The sequence below is a fragment of the Sparus aurata genome, chromosome 18 (assembly GCF_900880675.1).
Source record: "Sparus aurata chromosome 18, fSpaAur1.1, whole genome shotgun sequence".
NCBI classification, from domain to species: domain Eukaryota; kingdom Metazoa; phylum Chordata; class Actinopteri; order Spariformes; family Sparidae; genus Sparus; species Sparus aurata.
In genome coordinates, this window is record NC_044204.1 from 27,937,593 (window position 1) to 27,963,495 (window position 25,903).

The following is a 25,903-nucleotide window of genomic DNA, read 5'->3' on the forward strand; positions in this document are numbered from 1 at the left end:
TTTGACCCGTGATCTTCACATATTGACAAGAAACCTGTCAGCACAGGTTTCAGCGTAACAATGAAAACATCTTTGAGATTTGTGATGCAGATGCTGTGTTTAAAGCTCTATTTGCAGCAAAATTGCAAGGCATCAGAGAATTTGCAAGCCACGGCAAAGAGCAGTGCTAAGTCAGCATTAAAGTAATACCATAATAGGGATTCATGAATACCCATTCAGAGAGAGGCGTACACCATCCTTCTTCTCATGATGTGATATTCTGCCGTATTGTCCACCCTCTTTTTATGAGGTAAGGCATATTGTACCTGTACGGCCGAACGTTACTGCACTTATCTTTTAACTCAGCACTGGCTGAGAAAATAGATTTTTATTCAGCTGCTGTGATGCCAACCAACTTTATGATAATACATAAAGCTGTGTTGTAGCACTGATATCTGTCAGAGCAAGTGAAACTCAATTAGAATACATAAAACTAAGCATACAAAAACATTCATTTCTGAACACAAAAGTCCTTAACCTTTAAGTTGTTTTATCCCTTTATCATTTATAGAAAGCGCTGCAGAAGACTTGACTTAATGGAGATTATCGCAGCGTGTGTTAAATGGAACGTGAAGCTGTAGGGGTGAATAAAACCCAAATAGGAAATAACAACTCATCTACATCCTCCTCTTCTTTACTTCCTCATCCCTGTGCGAACGACTCTGTACTGATGCATGACTGAAAGTGTGGTGTTGATTCAGTCATTTCCTGTGGTGATATTCTTAATATCTTTTACATGTAACATGGTATTTTTATACTGCAGAAGTGATACTTTGGAGGATGTAGATGTCATTTCCTGTGTGGGTTTTTTTCACACCTGCCCACCTGACAGCTTGTCTTTACGATGCAATAAGTGACACCAAAGTACAATAAGTCTTTCTGTTTCATTTTGTTCTAATTACCAACCAAGCCTCTATATTATGCATTAATTTTACTCTGTAATCACCCAAATCATACAGTAATTCCTGGTAATTTTACTGCGTTAACTTGTCATTACATTGAGTTCTCAGCAATGTCTTCATATTACGATGTACGTTTTTATTTTCCCACTGTTACTTATTAGATTTTTTTTGCAAAAAGTAAAATGAAAAAAAAAACCTGAAAAACTTCAGCGGGAAGTTTTAATTGAAGTGTGTATATACACAAAGAGGAAGGGTGAAAAGGAGAGACTAAGACAGATGTTTGATTTAGAAGCTGTTTAAATGTTCTGGGTGGTACATTTGTATTTTATTAAGACGTATTTACTGCCAGTTTTATTTGTTCCATCCTTATTTTTTGGCCTATTTCTATAAATAAAACTTATAGCCTATATTTTCTATTGTGACCTGTCCGACATGTGTCTACTTTGTGATTTGCCACTGTGCATTGCAGGCTAAACTAGTGTCCCATTTCATCATTAATAGATTTAATCTAATCTAAAGTGAACAGCAAGAACCAAAAAGCGTTAATCATCCATTTTGTCTCTTTTGCCAGGGCGACCAGTTGGAGCTCACCGTTCAGACTCTCAGGTCCGAGCTGGAACGTCAAGGTCGGAGTTTGGAGACCTCTCGTCGTCGGGAGGAGGAGCTGGAGGCAGAGCTCCGCGAGGCCACCTTAGAGGCCCAATCTCTGGCCCGGGCGCGAGACCAGGCGCTGCTGGAGACCTCGAGGCTGGAGCAGGAGAAAGAGGTCTGTCAGTCAGAGCTGGATGGCCAAAGGAAGGAGGGGAGGCAGAGAGAGAGGGAGGCGGCGAGGCTGAGGCAGCAGCTGGAGAGCACGACCCTGGCCCTGGAGCACAGCAACCAGAGAGCTCGGGCTCTGGACGCTGAGCACAGGTACACACCTTCATGCTCACACATTTAACCTTAATCACAAGCTGAGGCACGCAATTAACTTAACAAGGCACCGGAGAGGGATACCCGGCCACATATGCATTTATCTATAATGTCAAGTCTATCGTAATTCGACCTGAGTCTGACCTGTGTTGCTGCCGACGTGTGTGTCCGTGCAGGTGTGTGTGTCAGCAGCTGTCTGAATCCAAAGAGCTCTGCACTCGGCTACAGGACCTGGAGAAAGAGCTCAGCGGTCAATTAACCAGCATGGAGGAGGGAAAACAGCAGCTGCAGGAGCAGTACGCAGACGCTCAGGCCAAGATTAGCTCTCTCTCCCAGGTGTGTGTGTGTGTGTGTGTGTGTATGTGTGTGTGTTTGTGTGACGTGCTACTGTAGTCACCCAGAGTAATCACTGCTGCAGGGATGTAGAGGAGTGTAAACTCAGCTTTCTTTGCTTATCTAGACAGCAGAAAATCCTTTTAAAAACAGGGATTTGTTCTTATTAAATAAATTCTTATTAATAATAGTTAATCCTATAATGTTTCTGTCTGTGTGTTCATACTGGAAAAATGACAAACGACGCTGTTTGCTGGATTTGTCAGCGTTGTTGTCTGTTGATGGACTTATTGTTCCACTATGCAACATGGGGAATGGAGACTGTGCTCACAGATGGAAATTAAAAAGGTAATTAAAACAAACCAGGAACACAATACCTCAGGGCCGTGATCATGATATATATTTAGGGGGACACAGCCCCTGCGTTAGCAAATATCCTTAAGATCGGCAACCAGGGTGATGGTAACTTTGGGTTAGCCTTAAATAATGTGCCATAGCCAAAATGGCTCGACTTCCTGGGTAAGAAAATACCCGGATCTCCCACGATGTGCAGCCTATAGTGCAATGCACGCTAGAGACTTACAACCGAGCCAGCTAACTTCAATGATAGAATGATTTTGTTTCACAATATAAGCTTATGCACAAAAGTCTTTCTGGGCCCCAGTTCATCATGTGATGTTACAATTACACAGTTTGGCCACGACGAAAACTGGCTTCAAAGCCTGGCACTCTTCGTGGGGGCAGCTGTGCCCACATGCCAGTATGATTCCCATGTGCTATAGTGTTCACTCAAGAGTTCCCACAATAGAACAATAAAAGCAGCATCTTTCTGCTGACAAATACCCACATGCAATGAGTTACATTCTACGGATTTGTCAGTGATGCCGCAATTTCTGATCATTCGTAAGTGTTTAAAATCTCAGTTTACGCCACTCCATGCTTGAAAAACAACAATAAAAACCCTTTTGAATCTCTGAAGGGAAAACAGTCTTTTTGTAAAAGTTAACTGGCTGTAAGCAGACTCTGCATACTTGTAAGTATTACAATGACCCTATAAAGATAGACCAGCTAACTTTCTATGTAGTGCTGCACAGACTGTGTACCATCATTTTATTTCCCACATATAACCATTCAACACTGCGTTTCCCCTTTTCTCTCTCTCGCTCATCAGGACTTATCCAAGGAGCAGGCACATTCTCAGGAACTGTCGGCTGAAGTCCAACGTCTGAGCCAAAAACTCCACAAAGCCGAGGCTGAACTAAAGACGACAAGCGCTTCTCTCGACCAATCCCAGGAGAAAGTCGAGTCGCTCTCGCAGAGCCTTCAGAAGAGTGAATCTCTGCTCCAGCTGGAAAAGAGAAGAGGAAGTGCGGAGGCCGACGCTACGTCAAATTCAAATTCAGACTCCTCCAACCAAACGCCCGCTTGTCAGACACACACCTTGGAGACGTCACATCGGGATCAATCCCCTGAAGCTGGCAAAGGTCGTGACCTCTCTGCGATCCATGATCACGCCCCCGGAGAGTCTGAGAGGCAGCTGAGTGAGAGGTTGATAGAGCTGGAAAAAGAGGTGTGTCTCGTGTTTGAATATATGTCTGGTGGGTGTGTATGTGTGAGAATCTCATTCACAGGGTGTCTGTGTGGTTCAGTGCAATTTCTGTGTGTCGGCGATGATCTACATTATGTTGAAATTCTTGCCCTAGGGATGTTTCGCAGCTATCAGCTCACAGTAGGCCGCCACTTCCCCGAGTGCAGCACTTTATTTCCAGAACTACTGCTTTATCTCTGCTCATCAGTTTTTATAATGTCACCTCGGCTACTGTTAATCTTCCTTATCTCTTCTGCTGTAGCTCTTACTGTTTCACTCGCTCTCAAACACGCACACACACACATACAGACACACACACAGACTCTCACATGAAGCTGTACGGGAGCGGCTCCAGCACCGCCAAGGTTGGGAATTTCATTCCATGCATCGCTCTGTAGGTTTACTACTGAAGTTGCGCTGTCAGGATCTGAAGTTTTAGATTAGGATGGATGAAGAAAGGCACCTTTTAGGGGTTTAGTTCCTGCAGTTTACGCACATCACACATCACACATCACTCAGTAGTGTAAGAAGATCTTTTATTCAAGTAAAACAAGATGTTGAATCCTTTATTACAAGTAGTGCCCTCAAAATAATACTGCAATGTGTGTTTGCTTAAACAATTCAAATCTTTATATTGTGAAACCTCCAGGAGGACATCATAAATGCTCAGACTAGGCAACAAAATCAAATATCAAATAGTTTTGGCCATAACAATATGGGAACATATTGTTAGTTTAATGTGATTTATGTGAAATAATCATTAGTAAGGTGGTCATAATGACTAAGTTGGTAAAGACAAGTATTAGAACACTGTGCTTTAATGCTTGCTTTAAAAGGACAACGGCTATGCATGAATACAGTACTTGAGTAAATGTACTATTTTACATTCCACAACTGGTACCGGAGCAAATGTACATAGTTACTTTCCACTGTTGACACTGGCAGGAAATCTAAAAGAGAAAGAAGCAGGAATCCCCTGTGTGTCAGGATGATTCAGGCAGGTGCTGGGAGGAAATATGAAAGCATCCAAGAAAAAAAAAAAGAGCCGAGTTCCAGACTTTTTAGATGACTCACACATGAAATGTGTTGCGGCTTTGCCAGTACTGGCAGAAAATGCTCAAATAAATTCAGACTCATTTAAATTTTGGATAAAAACACCAGATTTCATACCATCAGCAATTTGGCAAAATACAACACTGTCTTTTAATTTCAAATCCATCCGTCAGGATGCCAAATCAACACAGTTGTTTATTTATCGGAGCAGATTGCGCAGTCAAGAATCATAATACGTGTGCAGACTTGCTGACTGGATTAGAAAACGCCTGTGCAAATATTCACCTCACTGAAGTCTTGCAGTAAACAACAACTGTGGACCAATAGTACTGTTTATATTCCCAACCTTTATGTTCGACATCCCTGTTACCTCGGTTACATAGACGACGTATTCCATCTCTGTATTTATAGATTGATACAAACATAGTTTAATGGAAGGCTGTGAAAGGTCAGCTGCAGATTCAGGTGTAAAGAATATGGATATTTTGAGCACCGTGTGACACCAAAGGCAGCTCAGCCTCTGACACAGCTGCTCCTCTACATGTCTATGGACTCTCTCTATCTCTCAATATGACATTTCTCTCTCTTAGAAAGCGTTGGCAGTTGCAGCACAGGAGGCTTTGCTGTCGCGCCTGTCCCAGTCCCAGGAGGCGTGCGAGCACCTCAAGGAGCAGCTGGAAGCTCTGCGTCGGCACTCCCTCAGCCTGCAGGAGTCCTGCACCAGACTACAGACGCTCAACACCCAGCTGCAGGTGAACAAACACACACAGATAGAGACCAGAATTATGGCCGAGTTTAACAAGCTGGTCCATCCAAACGTTTTGGTCATTAGGGTTTTACGATTCATAGAGCTGCTAACGTGGCTGTTAACTCTGAGTTTACAGTTGTCAACTTCACATTGTGCCTGGATTATTTTTGTTGATGATGCTTTCCTTTTGAAAATGACCCCAATAACCAAAAAGGCAAGAGTCTAATCAATTGATACATATACAACATATTCACGTTAATGGTATTTATTTAGGTAATATAGTAGGGGTGTACCAAAATATCGATACTACGATATATCGCAATATATCGCCTTGAGGTACCTTATCGATACACTGACGCCAAATATCGATATTTAACAATATTTAAGTTGTGGTCAGTGTGTGTGTTATTGTACAGTATACACTTTGTTTTACTTGGCTGTCATTCATGTGAAATTGATTGACAGTGTTTTGTAATTCCTTTGAGATGGATTCAGTGCAGTCAATAAATTCTGAATTTCTTCAGTGACACAGATATCGTGATGTATCGTGGATGAAATTTCTTGCAATATATCGATTATCGCTGTATCGTGATATTATCGTTATCGTGGGCAAAATAATCTTTATTTCTTGAATTTACATAAAACACACTCATGCAGGTGGAGCAAGCGTCACTGAATGGGCGCTGCAGCGAGAGCGAGGCCCGGTGTGCAGCTCTGGAGGCCGAGTCCAAGGTGTGGGCGCGGGAGCGGGAGGAGTCAGTGGCCAGGACGGAGGCTCTGAGGCGGGACCATGAGCGGATGACGGCCCTGCAGCAGCGTCAGGAGGTGGAGCTGGAGGAGCTGCTGGACAAACACTCTCAGCTGAGGACCAACAATCGCAGCTTGGAGGCCCAGCACAGGGAGCTGGAGGCCAGGTACAAACACACAATGACTGCATCCAATCAGTCAATCAATATAAACTGAAAAACAGGAAATGCTGACTGTGGAGAATTTTCTATCCTCGTTCAGGACTTTCTGTTCTCTTAACGGAAAAAAGATAAACAAGAACACCACACACATCCACTAATACAAAATGTTCAGAACAAACACTCGTCATACTTTCTTCTTTTAATGTTTGGGTAAATGATGTGTTTTTGCTCTAAAGGTACAAGGAGCTCCTGGATGGTAAAACCCAGCTGGAGGAGAGAGAGCAGGAGATGAAAATGGAGAGAGAGGAGATGGAGGCAGAGGCCCAGAGCAGACTGGAGAGAGAACGAGAGCTGGAGAGGCTGAAAGAAGACAACGAGAGGTAACAAACACGCTCACCATTCAGCTCCAGCCGCATCACATTCAAGAGATCTGATCATCCTTTCATTCCTCTGCTCTCACTGCATGCACGTCGCTGTGAATATCAGGCAGCAGCACCATTAAATCTTCAATATGAAAAACGGGCAGGAACACAGGAATTGGTGTGAATACAAATGCACCTCAGGAATGCAGAGAATTCATATTGTCCTCTCGGTCGAAGCCTTTGTGGAGCCAAGCAAAAGGCGCAGGAATACATGAGGCACACATAAAGGCTTGTTTGACTATTTTACAAGCTGAATTCTTGAACCCAAAGCTTTTGGACTTCATAAATTCAATACCTTTAATAAATATGAAATTACAATGTGGGCTGCCATTGTGATGAACATATAACCTGAATCCAGACTTCCTTCAGCGTTACAGAGCGCTATAGGAAGTTTCAGCTCATTGTATTTCAGCTGTTGTATTATCACGATCATCAAAGGTACAATATCGGAGAACAGTAAACAGACAATGTCAACAACTAGCTGGTGAGCATAGTCGAGCATTTAGCAGCTAAAGAGACAGATGTTTTTCTCAGTAGATGCTGGAAAAAATCAGAGCTAATATAAAGTGAAAAAATTGCTAATAAGATCAATTATTGCACGTTTTAAAGCTGAGGCAGGTGAAACCAGCAAGATCAAACAAAAATTCCCACCCCCTTACTTCAGCTTCCACCAAAAGATATAAAGGTGAACTACCCGACATTCTCGCTGGCTAGCTGGGAGATGTGTTAGCGGCTAGCAGCTTTGCTACATTCACCAAGCCATCTTTGCTTTTTAAGTCTAATAAATACATAATTTAACAACGTTGTTCAATGCCACAATCATATAAACACAAGCAAAATACCAATCACAAATGTAGCTCAGTCTGAAAAGGTAAAGCAGCCGGGCAATTACTGCTGTTAGCTGTGCTAACTGGGTTAACTGTTGGACAACAGGCTCAGGGGCTGAATACTGAGAGCACAGTACATTGTTGTCATCGCTCACTTTAACTTCCACTTCCAAAGATTATTATAATAATAGATCATTAAATTTATTTACTTATGTCCAGATGTGAATAGATTTCCAATGAATATAACAAAAAATGCTCTTATAATAGCGCACCAATGCTAAGTTTAGAAAAAAAGAGTTCCATCTTTTCGACGATGAATGTCTTCTGGTGTTTTTTTTAACACTTTTCTTTGTGTTTTGGATTCTTGGTTGGACAGCACAAGACATTCCACCATGGACATTTTGTAGACCAAACTGCTGATCGACTAATGGTGGATAATGATAGATTTCATCAATAATGAACATAATGTTTGATTACAGCTCTAAAGAAGTTATGTGGAAAGCAGCTGATTTGTTTAATATGGAGCTACGCTGTACACGGGCTCAGTTTAAAGTTTATTTCCAAAACACTTTGAATCCACATTGGGAACATAAAATGTGTGCTGTTTATTACTGAATATTACCAGCTGTCCCCCACGGTGATCATTAGGAGTTTCATCTCACCTCATTACAGTTCTCATTACAACATGAAACAAAGATGATTGCTTACCTCGACAATGTCAGTGTTTGGTAAGCAGTGATCTAAAACTCACTGAGTGACCCCCGTAATGTGCTTTTCAACCATTTTGTTCGAGACAATGTCAGATGTGTCCTCTAAGTTGATATCTGGCTTTGCGTGGGTCCATCATGCTGTGTAATAGCAGTATAATAAAGGGCTACAGTTAAAAAGCGCTTACTTTACAATGATACACAGCACTTTACAGGACACACAACAGTTTCAGTTAAGCCTGTGTGTGTGTGTGTGTGTGTGTGTGTTGTTGTTGTAGGCTGCAGGCCCAGCAGAAGGAGTGGTTGGCGTTGCAGGCGGAGCTGCTCGCTCAGGGCTCGGTGCTGAGGGGGGAGCTGAGCGCCTCCCAGCTGGAACGGACGCGACTGGAAGGGGAACTCAGCACTCTGAGGGAAACCAACCAGAGCCTGGACCTCAGCAGCGCCCGCCTCACCAGCCAGTACCAGGTATTAAAACACACACACACACACACACACACACACACACACACACACACACACACAGCAAATGTTTCTACACACCTGCAGATACACACAGCTGTTTTGTATTCCAGCCGCTATCCCACCATTAACATGCAAAAAAGGGATTTAGTGCTTCACAGCGGTGACACTCGGATATATTTCGCACTTGAAATAAAAAAAAACATATTTATTTAAAGCATTATTGGGAAATCAAACAAAATGTATTAGGACCTCATTGCAGGTTTTAGGGAGTATTACATAGTTGTGGTCAGGGAGGAACAGCTACAGTATCATATCATCATTTCTAATACTTTATTTAAAGCCAGTTTCAGCTGTGAACACCATAAAAATTATATACTGGTCTAAACAAAACATGAGTACCAATCAGTGAATAAGGAGTGGGGACAAGTGTTGCCATCATAACTGCTTTAGTCTTCTATTTAATGCTGTCAAAGAAGCACTGAGTATGAAAAGTCCTTAGAGCAGAAAAGGGATGAAACAGGTGGAAAGTGACTTCCTGTACAGAGTTTAGGAAGTCAAACAGCAGATTTTACCTTTGGCTGCTTCAAGCTGCTGCTGCTCAAAAAATGTATGTCTGGACACACATTTTTCAGGTAGGAAATACCACACTTTAAAGGAATAGTTGGACATTTGAGTAAATACAGTTAGATTAGGAGGATAGATAACACTCTCATATCCATAAGGTAAATAATTAGCTGGCTCCTGATTAGCACCCACCAGCACCATGCAAGCTTACGTATTATTATAATTATTGTGAATTTATATGGACGTCATTAGCTGGATTCTTTTTTTTTTTTTATGGCTCTGAGCAATTGCCAGGCAACCAGAACAACATAAACAACATATTAATTTCTGATCTTTATAATAATAATAATAATGATAATAATAATTTGCACAGAGCCAGGCTAGTTGTTTTCCCACTGGCTTCAGTCTTTGTGCTAAGCTAATTGCTAATCTCAAGCTGGCAGAAGCTCCACATTACAATACAGTTGTGATATGTAATCGAGCTGAACTTAATTAATGTGGCTAACTACTGTTGTAGCAGATTCATGCTAGATGCTAATGCACTCCTGTCACAAAAAACAAATTTTCTAGTTCCCTTTTTTTGTTTTGCCTGATTTGTTGCTTTCACCCACTAAAGAGAAGCTGCCCCTCAACTCACAACACTGTTATAAATGTTCAAGTGTCAGCATTCCCATGTGCCACACTGGACGGATCATTCAGCCCCCCAAAACGCCAGATTGTAGGTAGTCCAATCAGACGCCTTGGCTTCTCGTTATATTGTGTTTCAGAGGGAAATTGGAGAAGTGGAGAGGTTGCCGACACTTCTCTTTGATTACAAGTTCAGTCTGGAGCCTGTGTGGTCTCAGTTAACCTTTGCAGCAGCTGTGCGAACTGATGGGTTTGGATTGGACAGCAAAACTATTTGGAAACAGAAATAGGATATTAGGAGAGATGTTCTGTAAAGGAGTCTTTGAATAATGTATAAGATCTGTATAATCGTGCATAATCAGTGCCCGTTTCAGGTTTTAGATGGAGTTTGTGGTTTTCTAAGCCTCAACGTCTATTCAGGTGTATAGAAATAGGCCGAGACATTAACTCCCAGTTTTCTTCTTTCGTGCTCTGTATAGAAGTTGCGCTCAACACATCAGGTGGCTTTGCACTTTGTTAGCCTTCGTCGTTTACTCTGCTTTGAATAGCTTGAATAGTCTTTATTTAGCTCAGGAATAGGTCTGTACAGATAGCTTCACAGAGCCGCTGCATGAATTCTTTGGTCATTTGTGAGGCTGCAGATTGCAGCCGTGTCAGTAAGTGTCGAGATGTGAGCTCTGTATTCATGCCTACCTTGTTCTGACAGGTTATAAAGTACCTTTGATGTATAAACCATACATTTAGTCAAATAATAGACATTTTACAAAGCTGACACATTCAGTACTGTTAACTAATATTCAAATTAATTTGATTCAACCTGCAAAGGGATCCTTACAGATCCACTCTGTTTTCTATTTCTTGTTAACAGAGGCCTGAGGAACAAGTAATTTCTTGTAGATATTATTATTTTTCTGCTTTTTGAACACATTGTTAAGTGCTTGCTGTACTTGAAACTTTGCACAGGTATCAGAAGGCGAAATAAAAAAATAAAAAAATGTATGTGTTTTTCACATGGGTGTGGAGAAATGGCTTGATAGCGACCTCTAGAAAATGTCAAATAAGCAGCCTTGTGGCTTTATTTCAGCTATGAATTTTTATAGGGATTTGTATCACATCAGAATCTACAAAAAAAGACTCTTGTTGCTGAAGCTTAAACCCAACAGGAAGCATGATGTGGATGTGTGTCATATGCTGTAGAAATTGTAAAGCACCTTGAGGCAAATTTGTGACGTGTGATACTAAAAATATAACGGACTACACATAAATATTCAGACTTATATGAGGAATACATACAGATAAAAAAACAACCTTTATGTTCTAGTCTTACCAAACTATTTACTTTGATTTACATTCATTACTTGTGTGTGTAGCTGTTGAGCCAGCTGAAGAGCAACATGGAGGAGGAGAACCGACATTTAGCGGAGCAGAACCAGAGTCTGCTGAAGGAGAACCGGGCCTTACTCGAGCAGAGCCTGGAGCGCCGGGACCAGCATTATTCACAGCAGAGGGAGTACCAGTGAGTAAGCACACACACACACACACACACACACACACACACACACACACACAGACAGACACACACACACAGGCAATCCACATAATTTGTTTCTGCGGGAAATTAGTGGCAAGAAAAAAAGACGCAGATTTTATGGAATGTGTGTTTGAGCAAAAGCAATTTGTTAACATCTCAAACTTAGCAGGTGGTAACACACTTTGTATTCATATCCAAGTACATAAAAACACTTACTGTATGTAAAGGTTTGAGACTGCAAGACAACAATTTCACAGTCTGACAGCACTCAGCAGTCGTCCTTTTAAATGACTAGCAGACTGCAAACTGATTAATCCAGAACTACTGGTGAGCACGCAGAGCTGGCTTTCCTCTTAAAGTTTAATGAGCCACATTTCTTTTTTGTGGCCAAATCTTAAGCTTTAATTTCTTCCACACAGGTTTCACCTTTGTTGCTTAAATTTCTGAGAAAAATTTTACTGTTTGTACTTGCTAATGGATCACGGGTCTGTTTTTGAGTGACTCTTTGGTACAAACAGACATGTTGATATATGTGACAGCAAACAATGGAATAATATAGTTTTACCTGATTTTTAAAACTTGTTAAGAAGGTTAAAGGCACTCTGCAGAGATTTTATCCGTCAGTGACGCTATACAGGGATATTTTTGCAGAGCGATTTAGATCTCATTCATGCCCAGGAGGTCAGACGTGTGTGAGACGTCACAATATGCAAACCTGCCTACGATTTCACACTGTTCCACTGTAGTTGGCAGTAAGCCACACAGCAACATGTGCTATGAAAAGACAAGAGGAAAAACCGTACACTGGCAAAACATGGTTTTAAAAACATGCCAGTTCCAAAATATAAAACATATAACCTGCTTTACAAACGTTTTTTGAATAAGGAATTGAATTTAACTCATTTATTTGGACTAGAGGACACATGTGAGGAACAATGAACGTAAATGTAACTGTGTTTACATAAAACTCCACAGGGTTCCGTTAACAGGATGAGGATCCCACATTGTGTTCAGTGAGTCCAAAGTTAAATCTGCTCTTTATATATAAACAGTAGATCACACAGTATGGCGACATGTAATGCGAGAGGTTTATCACCCGACTCTGCAGCCTCCCTCACTTCTTCAGAGCATTTTAGGGTCTTGCAGCTTTGTTTTGGTATCCCGACTGATCCATTGGTTGGCCAATATTATCAGCCGATATTGGCTTTTCTCAGATATAAAGGTAGCAGTGTATACGTTGCCAGATATGTGCCGATAAAAACACTTTATTTTAACGATTACAGTGCTGAAAAAGATGCCTGGGATCATTTATAATGATTAAATTCGGAGTGACGTTTACTGTTTAAGTGCACTGGTGACACTGTAGATGATAACGTTTATTGTAAAACTGTGCAAAATCCTGCCTTCATTACATATTCGTGTCGTTAAGTGTTTGTTAAGCTCATTTTAGGATTACATGATAAAAAGACATGTACATCGACAGTCCAGTTGTCATACATGACTCACCCATTGAGCAGGTCAGCTCATACAAGTATCCCCGAGTTCACTTAGATGACACTTTTAGTTGGTATGTGCATGTTGAAAGTTTGTGCTCTCGTTTACAGCAGAGATTGTATTTTCTGCGCAGACTGAGAGCGTATGGGGTGGGCAAAAGCTTCATGTTTTTATTTTACCAGGCAGTACTAGAGAGCTTAGTCAGATATGGGATGTCATCCTGGTATGGCAACATCACTGCAAAACTAAAAACTAAACTTGCTCGTCTGGTGCACACGGCCATGAAGGTGATTGAAAAAAGTGACTATCAGACCTTGCAGTTCACTTATGAACAAACTGTTCTTAGGCAAGCCCAGAGGATAGTGACTGACCCATCCCATATACTTCATTTAGAATATAACCTCCTACCCTCGGGCAGACGATATAGAGTCCCTCACTGTAAACTCAACCGTTTTAAGAATTCATTTGTTCCTACCTCCATCAAACTCCTAAATAATGCTGCTTGAGGCCGATACTTATGCAATAATTTTTAGAGTGTTTTGATTATTTATTATGGTGATCTTTTAGCATGTACTACTTATGTATAGTGTATGTATGTGTTATGTTATGGGATATGTGCAATACTGTTATGTATTTGTCAGTGATGGTATGGCTGATGATGTATTGTTTGTTGTCATTGTCGCTGTCAAGGCATTTATGGCGCAGCTGTTGAGTCCAAGACAAATTTCCCTGAACGGGACAATAAAGTATATCGTATATTGTATATCGTATCGTATATCATATCGTATATCGTATCGTATCGTATCGTATATTGACCAATATATAGATATTGGAATTCCTTATATCAATGAATCACAACTGACAAAAAGAGAAGTTCAGTTATTTGTTTTTCTTAAGGTTTGTGTTGGTCCCTGAAGACCCCCCAATATTAAAATTGGGCGACGTCATTCTAAAGTTCAGAAACGGCTGCAGTACAGAATTTAGCTGCTGAAAAGCAAGATATTTCCCTCCAAAGTTAGTTGGAGACTAAAAAGAGAGCAAATATTGAGCTTCCATTCATCAGATGGCCAGAAACACTATTTAAAATGAATACTAATGTTGTTATTACGTGCCTGCTGTGTAAATGAGAAATTGATTGCACAGTTCACCCGATCAACTGTGAAGGTGAAAAGACGTCAGTGTTTGTTTGTTTTTTCCCGCTTGCTGCGCTGCCCCAAGTGGCACAAAAGAAACAGTGTATGCCTGTTTAAGGATATCAGGGTTTTCATTTGTTTTCATTCACACATAGTTACATAGAAATGTATCGTTGGCTAAAACTCAGCAACTCTCAGGTAGCCGGTGTGCACATACACACATGGTGACACTGCTGAAATTTAATAAGCTAGAGTGACACAATCAGCGAGGCTAATATCAAACACTTTGATGTAGAGAGGAAGTGCTCAAGAGGCCGTTGCATCACTCTGGGAGCGACCTCCAGGGTGACATGGCTAAGTTTGTATTGTGACAGTCTGAGTCCATATTAAGCCAACATCACCTCATCCACTCCAACTGCTGCCGAAATGGAAAAAAAACATGAATATTATTAAAACACAAGGCTCTTAAAACCACTTCTGAGGATGGAAAGCTTTTTGTGGTCGTTCTAAAAGCTTTAACCTCTCCAGATTCCCCGATCAATTTTTTTTTTCCTTCTGATTCCTCTGATGAGATTTTTTAATCCCAAGATGTGAAGTTCAGGATCAAAGGTGCCTTTATAGAGCAGTTTCTTTAAGCAGGAGTGTTTATTCCTGTAGAAAATGCAGGTCTCTGTCCTGAGCCAAGTAAACTGTTGGTGGGGTTCATCAGGAAGGAGAATGTAATCCAAACTAACACCGGGATGCAAGTCCAAATAGGGTATCAGGGATGTTATTATCTCATAGCCCGCAGTTTCTCTTGCAATAAGGCATCAGGAAATGGCCAACCTCATATTTAGTTTATTTGTGCTCCTCGGTGGGATTGAGAGCAGAGACGAGCTCATCATGAAGAGATGAAATCACAAACAGGATGATATAACAGTCCAATAAAAGTGTTACATAAAAGCACATCTGATGTGATATTGAATGTTTCCAAAAATGCACCAAACAGCACACGACTGAAGCAACAAAATGTATCTTCCTCTACAAACGTAGTTGATTGTTGAGTCTCATCACCTGGTTGTCAAACACGGATGCTTTGGGTCGCCGTCTGGCCCAACTGCCCACCCAAACTGTCAGTATTTGATGACCTGAGGTCTGAGAGTTACATTTTGTTGCTTTAAGATGAAACACATGGTCGTGTGAAGTGTACCCTGTAGTTAAACTGCCTTGTAAACGCGATGCTTTCTTGAGTAAATGGAGTCGGTTTTAAAGACTCCATACACCTTCCTGCCTCTCAGTCAGACTCACCTCTTCATTCTCCCTGAAGAAGTGACAGGTGAAGTATATTTAAGACCTTGGAAAGTGGATGAGGCAGTTTAGATTGTCTGACTTACAGAATCCCTTTTTTCTTGTAAGTGATGTTGATCAGATGATGCAGAGACTTTGCCCTTCTGAACTAATGTTGGGAAAATGTTTTGAATTCAGTAAGCCAGGATGAGAAGAAGCCTTTCAAGCTTTCATAAAATACATCGGAGTGGCCTTCGAGAGTGCTTCATCAAAGTCTTAACTTATTTCATAAATATGATCTCCTGCAAGCTAGATATGTAGGTTTGTAGCTGATACACACACTGAAGTAGGATGATTTAGAAGAGGTATTTCAGAACCGATCTGAAGGACACAAAGATAACCAGAGCCGATGGCCACGTTATTAAATTGGAAAGCATCCAAACAGTTATCAGAATTCAGAAATGTATAAAAAAAAAGCCATGCTAGCATCCCGGTGAGGTTGTGCAAAGTCACAGTGGTGCTTTGAGCTAATGTCATAATGCTAATGCTAAGCAGGTGTGATGTTACCTGACATTTGCAAAGCAGCACTACACGCAAAGTACATCCCATCATGCCAGCAGCACTCCCTGATGGCAGCAGCGCTCCTCCAGCAGAAGCTGCTCGGGAACGGCTCAAGGAACATGAGAAAGAGCTCAAGGCGTGGATCCAGCCAACAAATCTCCCAGATCTCAGTCGGATCAAGCATCCGTGCTACATCCCTGTATAAGTCCACTCCACGGACCTCGAAACCCACAGAACTGCCGTCAGGGAATGCTGTTGCCATGTGGGGGTGTGCTTGGTCTTTAAAGGTGCAATATGTTTGTATGAGAATGTTTGGTTGAAAACATTGAAAACTTAACTCAATAAGATGTGAAGGAACAACAGTTTGAAAGTTATGACGTCCAGACTGCTAGCTGCATGGCTAACTGAGCTAACCAGCTAACAGTTGGCTACAGCTAGTGGTTACTTAAACATGCTGCCCCCTATTTGTTTTGAGTATGAATTCAACAGGTGACCAGTTCTTAAATATTGCACCTTTAACACGATGATTAATGTGGCTTTCTTCACTTCTCAGTGGTTTTAATGTTCAGGCTGATCGTGTGTACTGTATGAAGATTTTTTTGTTTGTTGGTTTTACAACAGCAAAGCATAAATCTCCACTCTCTGAAAGCAGAACGATTTGTTCCCAGCAGTATTCGTTTGATGTGTCAATGTTCTATCGACTAGTTGTTTTGATATTTCATAAATAAAGAGGTGGAGTGACCAAACGGCCGTCCATGTGACATCGCCATCCCCAGAGCCAAGCCGCTAGCAAGGCTAAAAATACACAGGCCTTGATCCTGGCTGTAGCTCATCTCTAATAACCTTTCTGATCTTTTCGGCTCACAGTGGTCAGCTCATACTGTCACAGACTTTGTGTCCGGTGTTTTCATTCCGAGTCGCCTTTCACTCGAGCGAGGTCTGCTGAACGTGGAGGCGGCTATTCAATACCGCTCAGCTTTATGTTTGTCCACACAGCTGTCCGATCCTTGAACCCTCTGCTCTCCAGCAGGAAGATGAACATACACATCCACATGCGGTCTCCTCTCTGATCTGCTGGTTTTAAAAGAAATACTCAGTTCAAACGCACAGTAGGCTCCATGGAATTGGTTCAGCCACATCACATACACACTCCTAGAACATAGTCCATTTACACTGATAATGAGAGTATTAAATACATCTGCCTAATCAGTGTTTTTTCCTCCGTCCTCTCAGCTGCTCTTTTCTGATGCTCATGTGTTTTCCCTTCAGGGAGAAGCTGAGCGAGCTCCGTCGGGAGAAGCAGAAGTTGGTGGAGAAGATCATGGATCAGTACAGAGTCCTGGAGCCCAGCATGCAACCTCCAGCCAGCAAGGCCAAGTACTGTATAGACATATATGTATCTGTACATCTAGCCTCCAGTTCATTCATTCACTCAGGGTTTTTACCTGGAGAAAAATCTTGCGTTGAGTTCCAAACACCTTCTTAAATCAAATCTAAAGACTTTTTAAGATCTGTTCAGACCCAATTCCCGCTAACTCAAGGACCCAACGCATCACCATTTGAAACATGGATCAAGGTTAATTACTGGTACAACATTGAGAATTTTCCTAATGAGAACTAGGAGGCTTTAGAGGCGCTCACAGACAACACGGCCTTCATTTTTTTACCTCAAATTCACAAACGTTCAAGGACTCATGGGAAGCCTGTGAATATGATGCAGCCACTTCGATTAAATTACTTTTTTTTTTTTATTCAAACATGTTTTAATTTTGTGAAGGTTGTCTAACAGACAGGTTGAGACACAGAGTGCATTTTCCCCCAAGTTTAAAACCTACCTCGTAGTCTGAATATATTTGCGTACATGTCATAATGCCTACTGTGCACTGGGAACACAGAGTTTGTTCTGTGACTGTGAGCTTTAAGTGCAGGGTTTGAGCTTTGAAGTGATGAAGAGTTTCTTTTATATATTACTGTTTATTATGGCAACAGAAGTCAGTACCTCCCCCACACACCTGGGGATGATCGCTTATTCTTTACACAAGGAAGAAAACGTTTGATGTACAAGAGATATTCCCTCTGAGTTTTGTTTTATCCACAAAACCCTGGTTTCTTAAAGGGTAACAGTCACTACTGCATGTAAAAAGTAGTTTAAAGCTGTTTGTAGCTCCAGAGGAAGCTGCGTGTAATCTGATAAATTGCTTCCAGTGATGTCACTCACTGACTAAGTTGCATTATGGGTAATGTAGGCAGCAGATTTTTGAAAAAGCAGGCCACTGGTCTAATTTCTAACTCCTATAACACTGTTGGAAACTTTATAGAGTTTGAAAAGAAAAAGACCAAATAAATACAGCAGAAACAGGGATATCCACTTTCTGTTCCACAAATTCTTCTTCCTTTTCAAAACCTGCTGCCTACATTACCCATAATACATTGCATAATACATAATCACTGGAAGCAATTTATCAGATTACACACAGCTTCCTCTGGAGCCACCAAAGGCTTTATACCACCTAAGCTTCATCTTTCACATATGCGGTAGTAATCCCCAAGACCTGTTAACACACTTTAAAAGATAACTTCAACAATTTTACACGTTAAAGTGTGTATAATGACACAAACAATCTCAAGGAGGAGATGACTCCACTCTGAGGCTATCATGAAGGCTTGTGTCCAGAAATGAGTCAGAATGAGAAAATAAAAGGGTGAACTTAGGTCGTAGTAATATCATGTTTGTGTTGTTGAAGTCTCAGGCCGTAATTAGTTGTCAGTTTATCAGAACACCCTCAGAGGGAGTGAACCTGTTGTGTATTTGACAGCTGGCGAGCATTTCATACCATAAATTACATCTGAATGAGAAGTATTGTGGAGGAATCGTTCAAGTGTCACAAAGGTGCCTTTTGTCGCCAGTGCTACAAATTAATATGTTAGTGACATTTTTAATTATAGCCCTTTTCAAATGAATTCTCTTTCTTTGATGTGATGAATGACGGCGGGCATCTTGAAGAACATTTTGTTCTCATTTTGAGTTTCCGTGTCAGGAAACAAACGCAAGTATTTTGAAGGTGCGGGCGTCGTGACACTTGGCATCCTCCTGGTATTTGTCTCTAAAATCACACGCGCACACGTAATCTCCACACTCATCCCTCTTTTGTAAATGCTCCCCGTCCTCTGTGTCCTCGCAGGAAATCTAACTGGATTGCAGACAGGATGAAGAAGCTAATCAAACCCCGGGGAGGAGGAGGAAGGGAGGGACGCGCCCTCTTCACCGCCGCGGGCAGTGTGGAAAACCTGGCCGACAGCTCCGAATTTACATCAGACACACACACACCTCAGCCCGGTGAGACCTCACACACACACACACACACACACACACACACACACACACACACACACACACACAACACAGCAGACCGGTTTTCACAAAGATATGCTCACATGCTCGCCCCATCAAGCGGAGCTACAGGCATGCATACAAATCATCTCATGACTACCAAGTGTGGTCAGCGTTGATACCGCACTCTCCCCCTTAGATCTCGCCCAGCAGAGTGCCAAGACTTTCTGAGGCCCGGCTTTCTCTGCTAACCACATGTTGAAAGGGAAAAGATTCGCAAGGCTTCATTCTCTTTTTATGCACCTTGACTGTTCAATGAATTCACTGGCTGAGAGAGAAGAGAGAAAAAATAACTCTCTGCAGACGTTTTCAAAGCCAGGATTTAAGCTTCAACCTGCATTCATGTGATTTTTTTTTTCCTCCCCTCTCTCTTTTTCTGGCCCTCTGTTATTGTCCCCATTTAATTTAATTTTCCTCACATTGTGCTCCCTATTATCCCGCTCAAATCCCAGCTTTCCTAAATGGTGTGTCAGGACCAAAAACTGGGAGCTCTTCAACAAAAGGACTGTTTTTTTCTTGTTGAGCCTTGAATCCCAGAGAGAGACAGGATCTCTCAACCACACGCAGGTGTAGGAGGCAGAAAAATCTCCCCACAAGTAGAAAACACTGTGTGCAAAAGTGAGAATAATCTGAATCCTGGTTTGATTGCTTTCTGTGTCTTGTCAGCGAGAGATAGTTTGAGCCCGTCGAGACTCCCCCTCCCTCCTCCCTTCTATGTTTGCGGTGACATTTTCCGACAACACCTGCGTTTAACCTCAGACTCACCTGCTTTATGACAGGTTAACCTGAGGCGTACGACTGGTCTCGGATCAGTTCTTTTAGTCTGCGGTCGCCGAACACAGACTGTGATACAGCGGCTCTTTATCTTATTAAAATGATTTGGAATTTATGAATAATTTGCATCAAGTGATTCCAGTGTGATATGATCAAGTGTTGGAAAGGAGACGATAGCTTTTATCCGTGTTAAGCTCTTTAGTTAAGTACCTCTGCTGTTTATCACATTATTCATGCATTTTAACTACAGTTTAAATGACACTAATAACTAATTTTAGACAGCAGTAAGATTTTTCAGTACCATGATTATAATTTTCATTTCAGATGCCAAACTGTGTGAGAAGAACACAAAGATACCGCCGGCACTGAATTTATTTAAAAAAGCAGAGGAGGCGTTAAACTCGCTCGGCCCGTTGCTCGATTATGAAGTTGTTGTTTCGTTTTGTGAGTTTAATGTCTCAAATGTCGCCTTTGCAATTATTTACTCGCAGCATTTCTTCATTCTCCTGTGCATCGGTCACCCAGGCGCGCAGTAGATAATATTTATCTTAAATGCCATCTTTATCTTAAATTGAATTATGTAAAGAGGCTGCTACATCTGAAACTGTTTATTTTACAGGTTGTACACAGTCATTGGTCGTCGAGGAATTACAGGTTACGAATGCGTCGATAAATATTCAATATATGTGGTTAACAATATTAAAATGCATTCCCATTTAATTCTTCACATGCTGCTCATAACTGCCACATAGAGGGTTTAAAATAAGGGGTTAAGCAGTTTTCTCTGCAGTGTTTTCCTCCGTCAGCAGAACAAAGTGCTTCAGACTGACGACTGGCAGAGCTGCCTGGACATCAGGAGCAATTTTTTGGGGGATTTAATGTGTTGCTCGTCACATTTACTGAATTTATTTCTGCACCTGCCGTCGTCAGAGGCTCTGAAACTGCATTTACACTCAGTTTCTTGAACAGCACCTGCCTGCTTTCTGCGGTAAAGCAAACCAAAATCATCGTGCTTGTACAGTCATATTTCAGAGTGAATGACCAAATGATCCGTCATGGTAACTGAGTACATTTACTCAAGTACTGCACTTAAAAACAAGTTTAAGGTTCGGTTCTGTCGCTTTATACTTTCCCTTCGCTACATTTTGAAGGCAAACATTTTACTCTTACTCCACATTCAATTGATGACTTAAGTTGCTTTGCAGACACGTGCTGCATCAGAGCCAAAGAAGCACATTGTTGAATTATTTTAATGGCAATCAGATTTAAAGAACACTGATTTGAATTTGAATTTAATCAGAAAAATGGTGAATAATCCCGACACAGTATATAAATCATGTGAATATATGTCTAATTTACTTTTACTTGTACTTCTGATCCTTCAGTACATTTAATGTTAGATACTTTGACTCCTTTACTCGAATACTTGTATTGGTAACTTTCAGTTTTACCCTGGGATGGAAGTAACTAATTGCTACAACTTAAATTACTGTAATTAAGTACATTTAGGGTAGCCCTTCTTCCAGCAGATGGAGGTGGAAGTAATTTAGACTGAAGATTTGCAGAAACAGAAACCTCTTTGATTGAACGCCTGCTATTGATAATGCATTTGACATCAACTGTTAAAAAGTACCTGAAATGCTGAGTAACATTTGAGAAGAATACTTATGTATTATTTTTATACAAGTAGTTTTACTTGTTATTGAGTCATATTTCAGTAATGTAAGTGTATTCAGTTATCTCTTTACCAATATTTTAACACAATATCTTTACTTTTACTCAAGTATGACTACTGGGTGCACTGCAAACGACAGCAAAATGTTACAAAATGTTAACGTTACAACCACCACTGTGATAATATGTTATATATGTAAGTAATAACCTTGGATTCGTTCTGTTTCAGACCCTCGCAGCGCTCCAGTCTCTCCCTCTCCAATGAGAAAAGCAGAGCCGGACATCTCGGTTCCCGGCACTCCAGTCGGTCGCTCCGGCTCAGGAGGCCGTCGCAAGCTGGGATCACGTCACGGGTGGGGACTCGGGTTGTCCAGAGGGGGCTCCGGGGTTTCGCAATCATTCAGTCCCGGTGACCACAAGACACCGCCCCGCCTGCGGCTGCGCTCCAGCCAGAACAGCTCCAGCGTCCTCTGGGAGGGAGAGCGAGGCGAAGCGAGCGCACCCCAGGCGGCAGACGCACCAATGAGCAGTCAGGAGAGTGTCGAGGAGGATGAAGGCAGAGGTGAGGAGGAGAAGGAGGGATGAGGAAGACGTGTGTGTGCGCACTTTCAGACATGTCCACACTAACAAGTCATCCAGTCATATCTCTCTTAAAAGAAAAAGAAAAACTGCAAAACAAGTATTATTATGGTTATATTTTTGGAAAAAGAATTTGAGAAAGCATTAAATGACTTGTTCTGATGGAGTGTTTCTAGTCGCGAGCGTGCTATGTGCACAGCGCTGTGAAAGGTCTCTGGGGTAACAAGTCAAATGTCAAGCTGAATAGAAATAGGACTGCGAAGTAAGAATGTGCTCAGAGAGAGTGGTCGTAACATCTACAGTCACTCACAATACAGCTGCTAATAATACTCAGTTTAATCAAACGTATTAGACTGTGATCTTCTCTGCCTTCCAGACAATCAACACTCCAGTGACGACGCTGCAACAGCCTGAGAAAGAACTACAGCTGACCCTTAATTAAAAATACCAATGTTTTTATGTTATTTTGTGCTCCTGTTTTCGCAAACTGTTTTGAGACTTTTTTGTATTTCAGATTCTTTTTTTAAATATGAGATCCGTCCATTATTTTTGAATACATGTTTGAATAAATCCTTCTGTCAGTGATAATTTCCGGTGTTGGTGCTTGTAAAAGGAATGAGCTGTGTCTCTGGTGTGGAGCCCCAAAACTGACAAAATATAGTAAAAATATTTGACAACTCAAAAGTGGGTTAAAACATTGCTCATTGAAAATGTTATTTATTCCCTTACCACAGATCAGTTGTGGGGTTACATTGTCAAAACTTGTTTAAATTTACTATATTCATCTCTCATGAACTCATTTTATTTTTGAACTCCTCATTTCCTCCTTTTTCTCTCATAAAATGAATCAAGCTTAAATATTGATCAAGACGACTCTACCCTGCACAACATTTGCATAAATACAGGGGGCTACATTTTGTCTTTCCATTTCATACATAAGGTCAACTGTCTTTTAACTATACCCACAATCATGGCTTAATTTTTAAAGGGACAATTACCCCAAAATCCAAAGTACATATTTTTGTGTTGTTACATGTTTTTTTTTTGTGTGAGTTGATGAGTTTTGGAGATATCTGCAGTAGAGATGTCTGCCTTTTCTCTAATATGAGGAACGAGATGGCACCTTCCTTGTGGGGCTCAAAAACATTTAAAAATCATGTCCTGGTTTCTTGTGCGAAATCCGCAGACCTTGTTGTGAGCAGATTGGCCAGGGAGACTTCCAGCGACTGAGCTGGCTAACATCCAGTTTAGCGCCCGGCTAACTCGGATGGGGATCAAATGATTGAATCATGTGGCTCTTCAATACCTTCCAATAGGGCTGCCCAATAAATCGAATTTTTATTGTCATCACGATATGAACATGTGCCAGAAACACATTGCAAAAGACAGCCTGACACGCATGAATAAGAAAAATCATTTGTTTACATGCGCCATGCACGCCCCTTGAGCATGCCAACATTTAGCCTATCAGACGGAGTCCTGGATACAACGGCCAATTAGATGAAGCCCCAGCTAGGTTTGCCAGGTTATGATGGCTGAGGGAGGAGAGACATGCGAAGAAAATGTGGTCGACGAAGACCTTGTGGTGAAAAGAAACAGCACTTCTACTATATGGACTTCTTTTGGATTCAGGAGAGACGACGTGTTACAAACACAGTTACTGTGTAAAACATGCCGAGCAGTTGTTGCAACTTCTAGAGGAAATACAACCAACCTCCATCACCACCTGCAATACAACCATAAAGACCTACACGAACAATTCAAAACTAACATTAGCCAACATTAACTGTATAGTTAATAATATGCAAACTTCAATAGTTGTTTATTTATCGCAAGATATATTGTCATCACGATATTGAACAGTGTTATCGCACATCGTAGATTTTCCTCATATCGTGAAGGCCTACCTTCCAATATTTTAGGACCAAATGGGTCAAATTATGAAAGTGAAACACGCGCTCAAAAAAAATTTATCCACTGTTTTCCAGACACTTCTTTCACAATGTAAGCTCATGGGATTGTAATTACACAGTTTGGACACTATGAAAACGGAAGTAAGTATGTTAGTTAGGTAGTAAGTTAACTAGCTTTAGTCATAAACCTAAAGCAGCCACTTTGCATAATGTTAAATGTGTACGATGCAAGAATTGGCCACCTGTCAAGAAAAACTCAAAACAAACAGTTGGCAGCATATCGTCATGGTTACTGCTGCCAACTGTGGCATCAACGAGATATTTAGCCGTGCTAGCTGGAAGCTAAAGGACCGGAGGAGTGTTTGTGTTTGCACCACTAGCATAGGAGCTTTAGACTGGGATGGGCCGGGGCTAGCTTGTTAGCATGCTAACTTCAGAAGTTATTGGTGGAACACAATCCAGAGACGTCATAATGTCAAACCTGCCATTTATTCACATTCTGTCAATCATTTTTAAAAATGTTTTCACCTGGAATTATCACATATAGCCTCTTTAATCACTCAAATATCTGACAGTAGCGTCACAGTATTAACTCTGTGACATTAGATAAGTAGTTTTGCCAACAAGCCAGTTTGGTAATGCCACCAGGAAGTAGTCTGTCAAAGTAAAATATGAAGCTTTATTTTTCATTTTAAACTACATTTATTTATTAGCTGAGATGATTCTTCTCTGATGTATTTTTGACTCCTTCTCTTGCTACATTCAGTCCGTTTCAGGCCTGTTACTCCCTACAAATCCTTCACTGTAAACCTTCAGCCGGGAGCACACAGCAGCTCTGGAGGCGTCTGTAATTGGAATCACTCAATTACAGATGCCTCAGGAAGACATCCATCAGGAATATGAAAGTAGATTTCATTATGAACATCATATAGGCCTGTAAACTGTAACATATACAGTGCTGTGAAAAAGTACTTGCCCCTTTACAGATTTCTTCGTTTTTTGCTTTTTTTTCATACTTACATGTTCCAGATCATCAAACAAAATTTTATATCAGACAAAGAAAATACAGAAAGCAATTTTTAAATGATGATTTCATTTATTAGGGGAAAAAAGCTTTCCAAACCAACCTGACCCTATGTGAAAAAGTAATTGCCCCCCCTTCTTAAATCAGGAATTAACTGATTAAGCACATTTTTTGGAAAGCTGAATTCAATTTCACCAGCTCCACCCAGGCCTGATTACTGCTAGACCTGTACAATCAAGTAATCGCTCAAATAGAACCTGTCTGACAACATGAAATAAGCCAAAAGATCTCAAAAAAGCAACACATCATCCCGATCCAAAGAAATCCCAGAACAGATGAGACATCATCTCATTATTGACATCTATCAGTCTGGAAAGGGTTACAAAGCCATTTCTAAGGCTTTGGGACTCCAGTGACCCCCAGTGAGAGCCATTATCCACAAATTATCCAGACATGGAACAGTGGTGAACC

General features: G+C 41.2%; 1 protein-coding gene across 1 annotated transcript in view; it reads left to right on the top strand.

Annotated features, from left to right (window-relative positions):
- Nucleotides 1–23,083, top strand: part of ccdc88b (coiled-coil domain containing 88B) — a 51,901-nt gene extending 28,818 nt beyond the window's left edge. The window contains exons 17-28 of the mRNA XM_030397163.1: nt 1,513–1,853; nt 2,030–2,189; nt 3,358–3,756; nt 5,418–5,579; nt 6,233–6,489; nt 6,720–6,863; nt 8,718–8,904; nt 11,463–11,608; nt 17,347–17,454; nt 19,260–19,414; nt 22,146–22,478; nt 22,872–23,083. Of these exons, the coding sequence (XP_030253023.1) occupies nt 1,513–1,853; nt 2,030–2,189; nt 3,358–3,756; nt 5,418–5,579; nt 6,233–6,489; nt 6,720–6,863; nt 8,718–8,904; nt 11,463–11,608; nt 17,347–17,454; nt 19,260–19,414; nt 22,146–22,478; nt 22,872–22,909 (2,430 nt within the window). The 3' untranslated portion in view covers nt 22,910–23,083. The remainder of the gene's footprint in view (nt 1–1,512; nt 1,854–2,029; nt 2,190–3,357; nt 3,757–5,417; nt 5,580–6,232; nt 6,490–6,719; nt 6,864–8,717; nt 8,905–11,462; nt 11,609–17,346; nt 17,455–19,259; nt 19,415–22,145; nt 22,479–22,871) is intronic.
- The last annotated feature ends 2,820 nt before the right edge of the window (nt 23,084–25,903 follow it).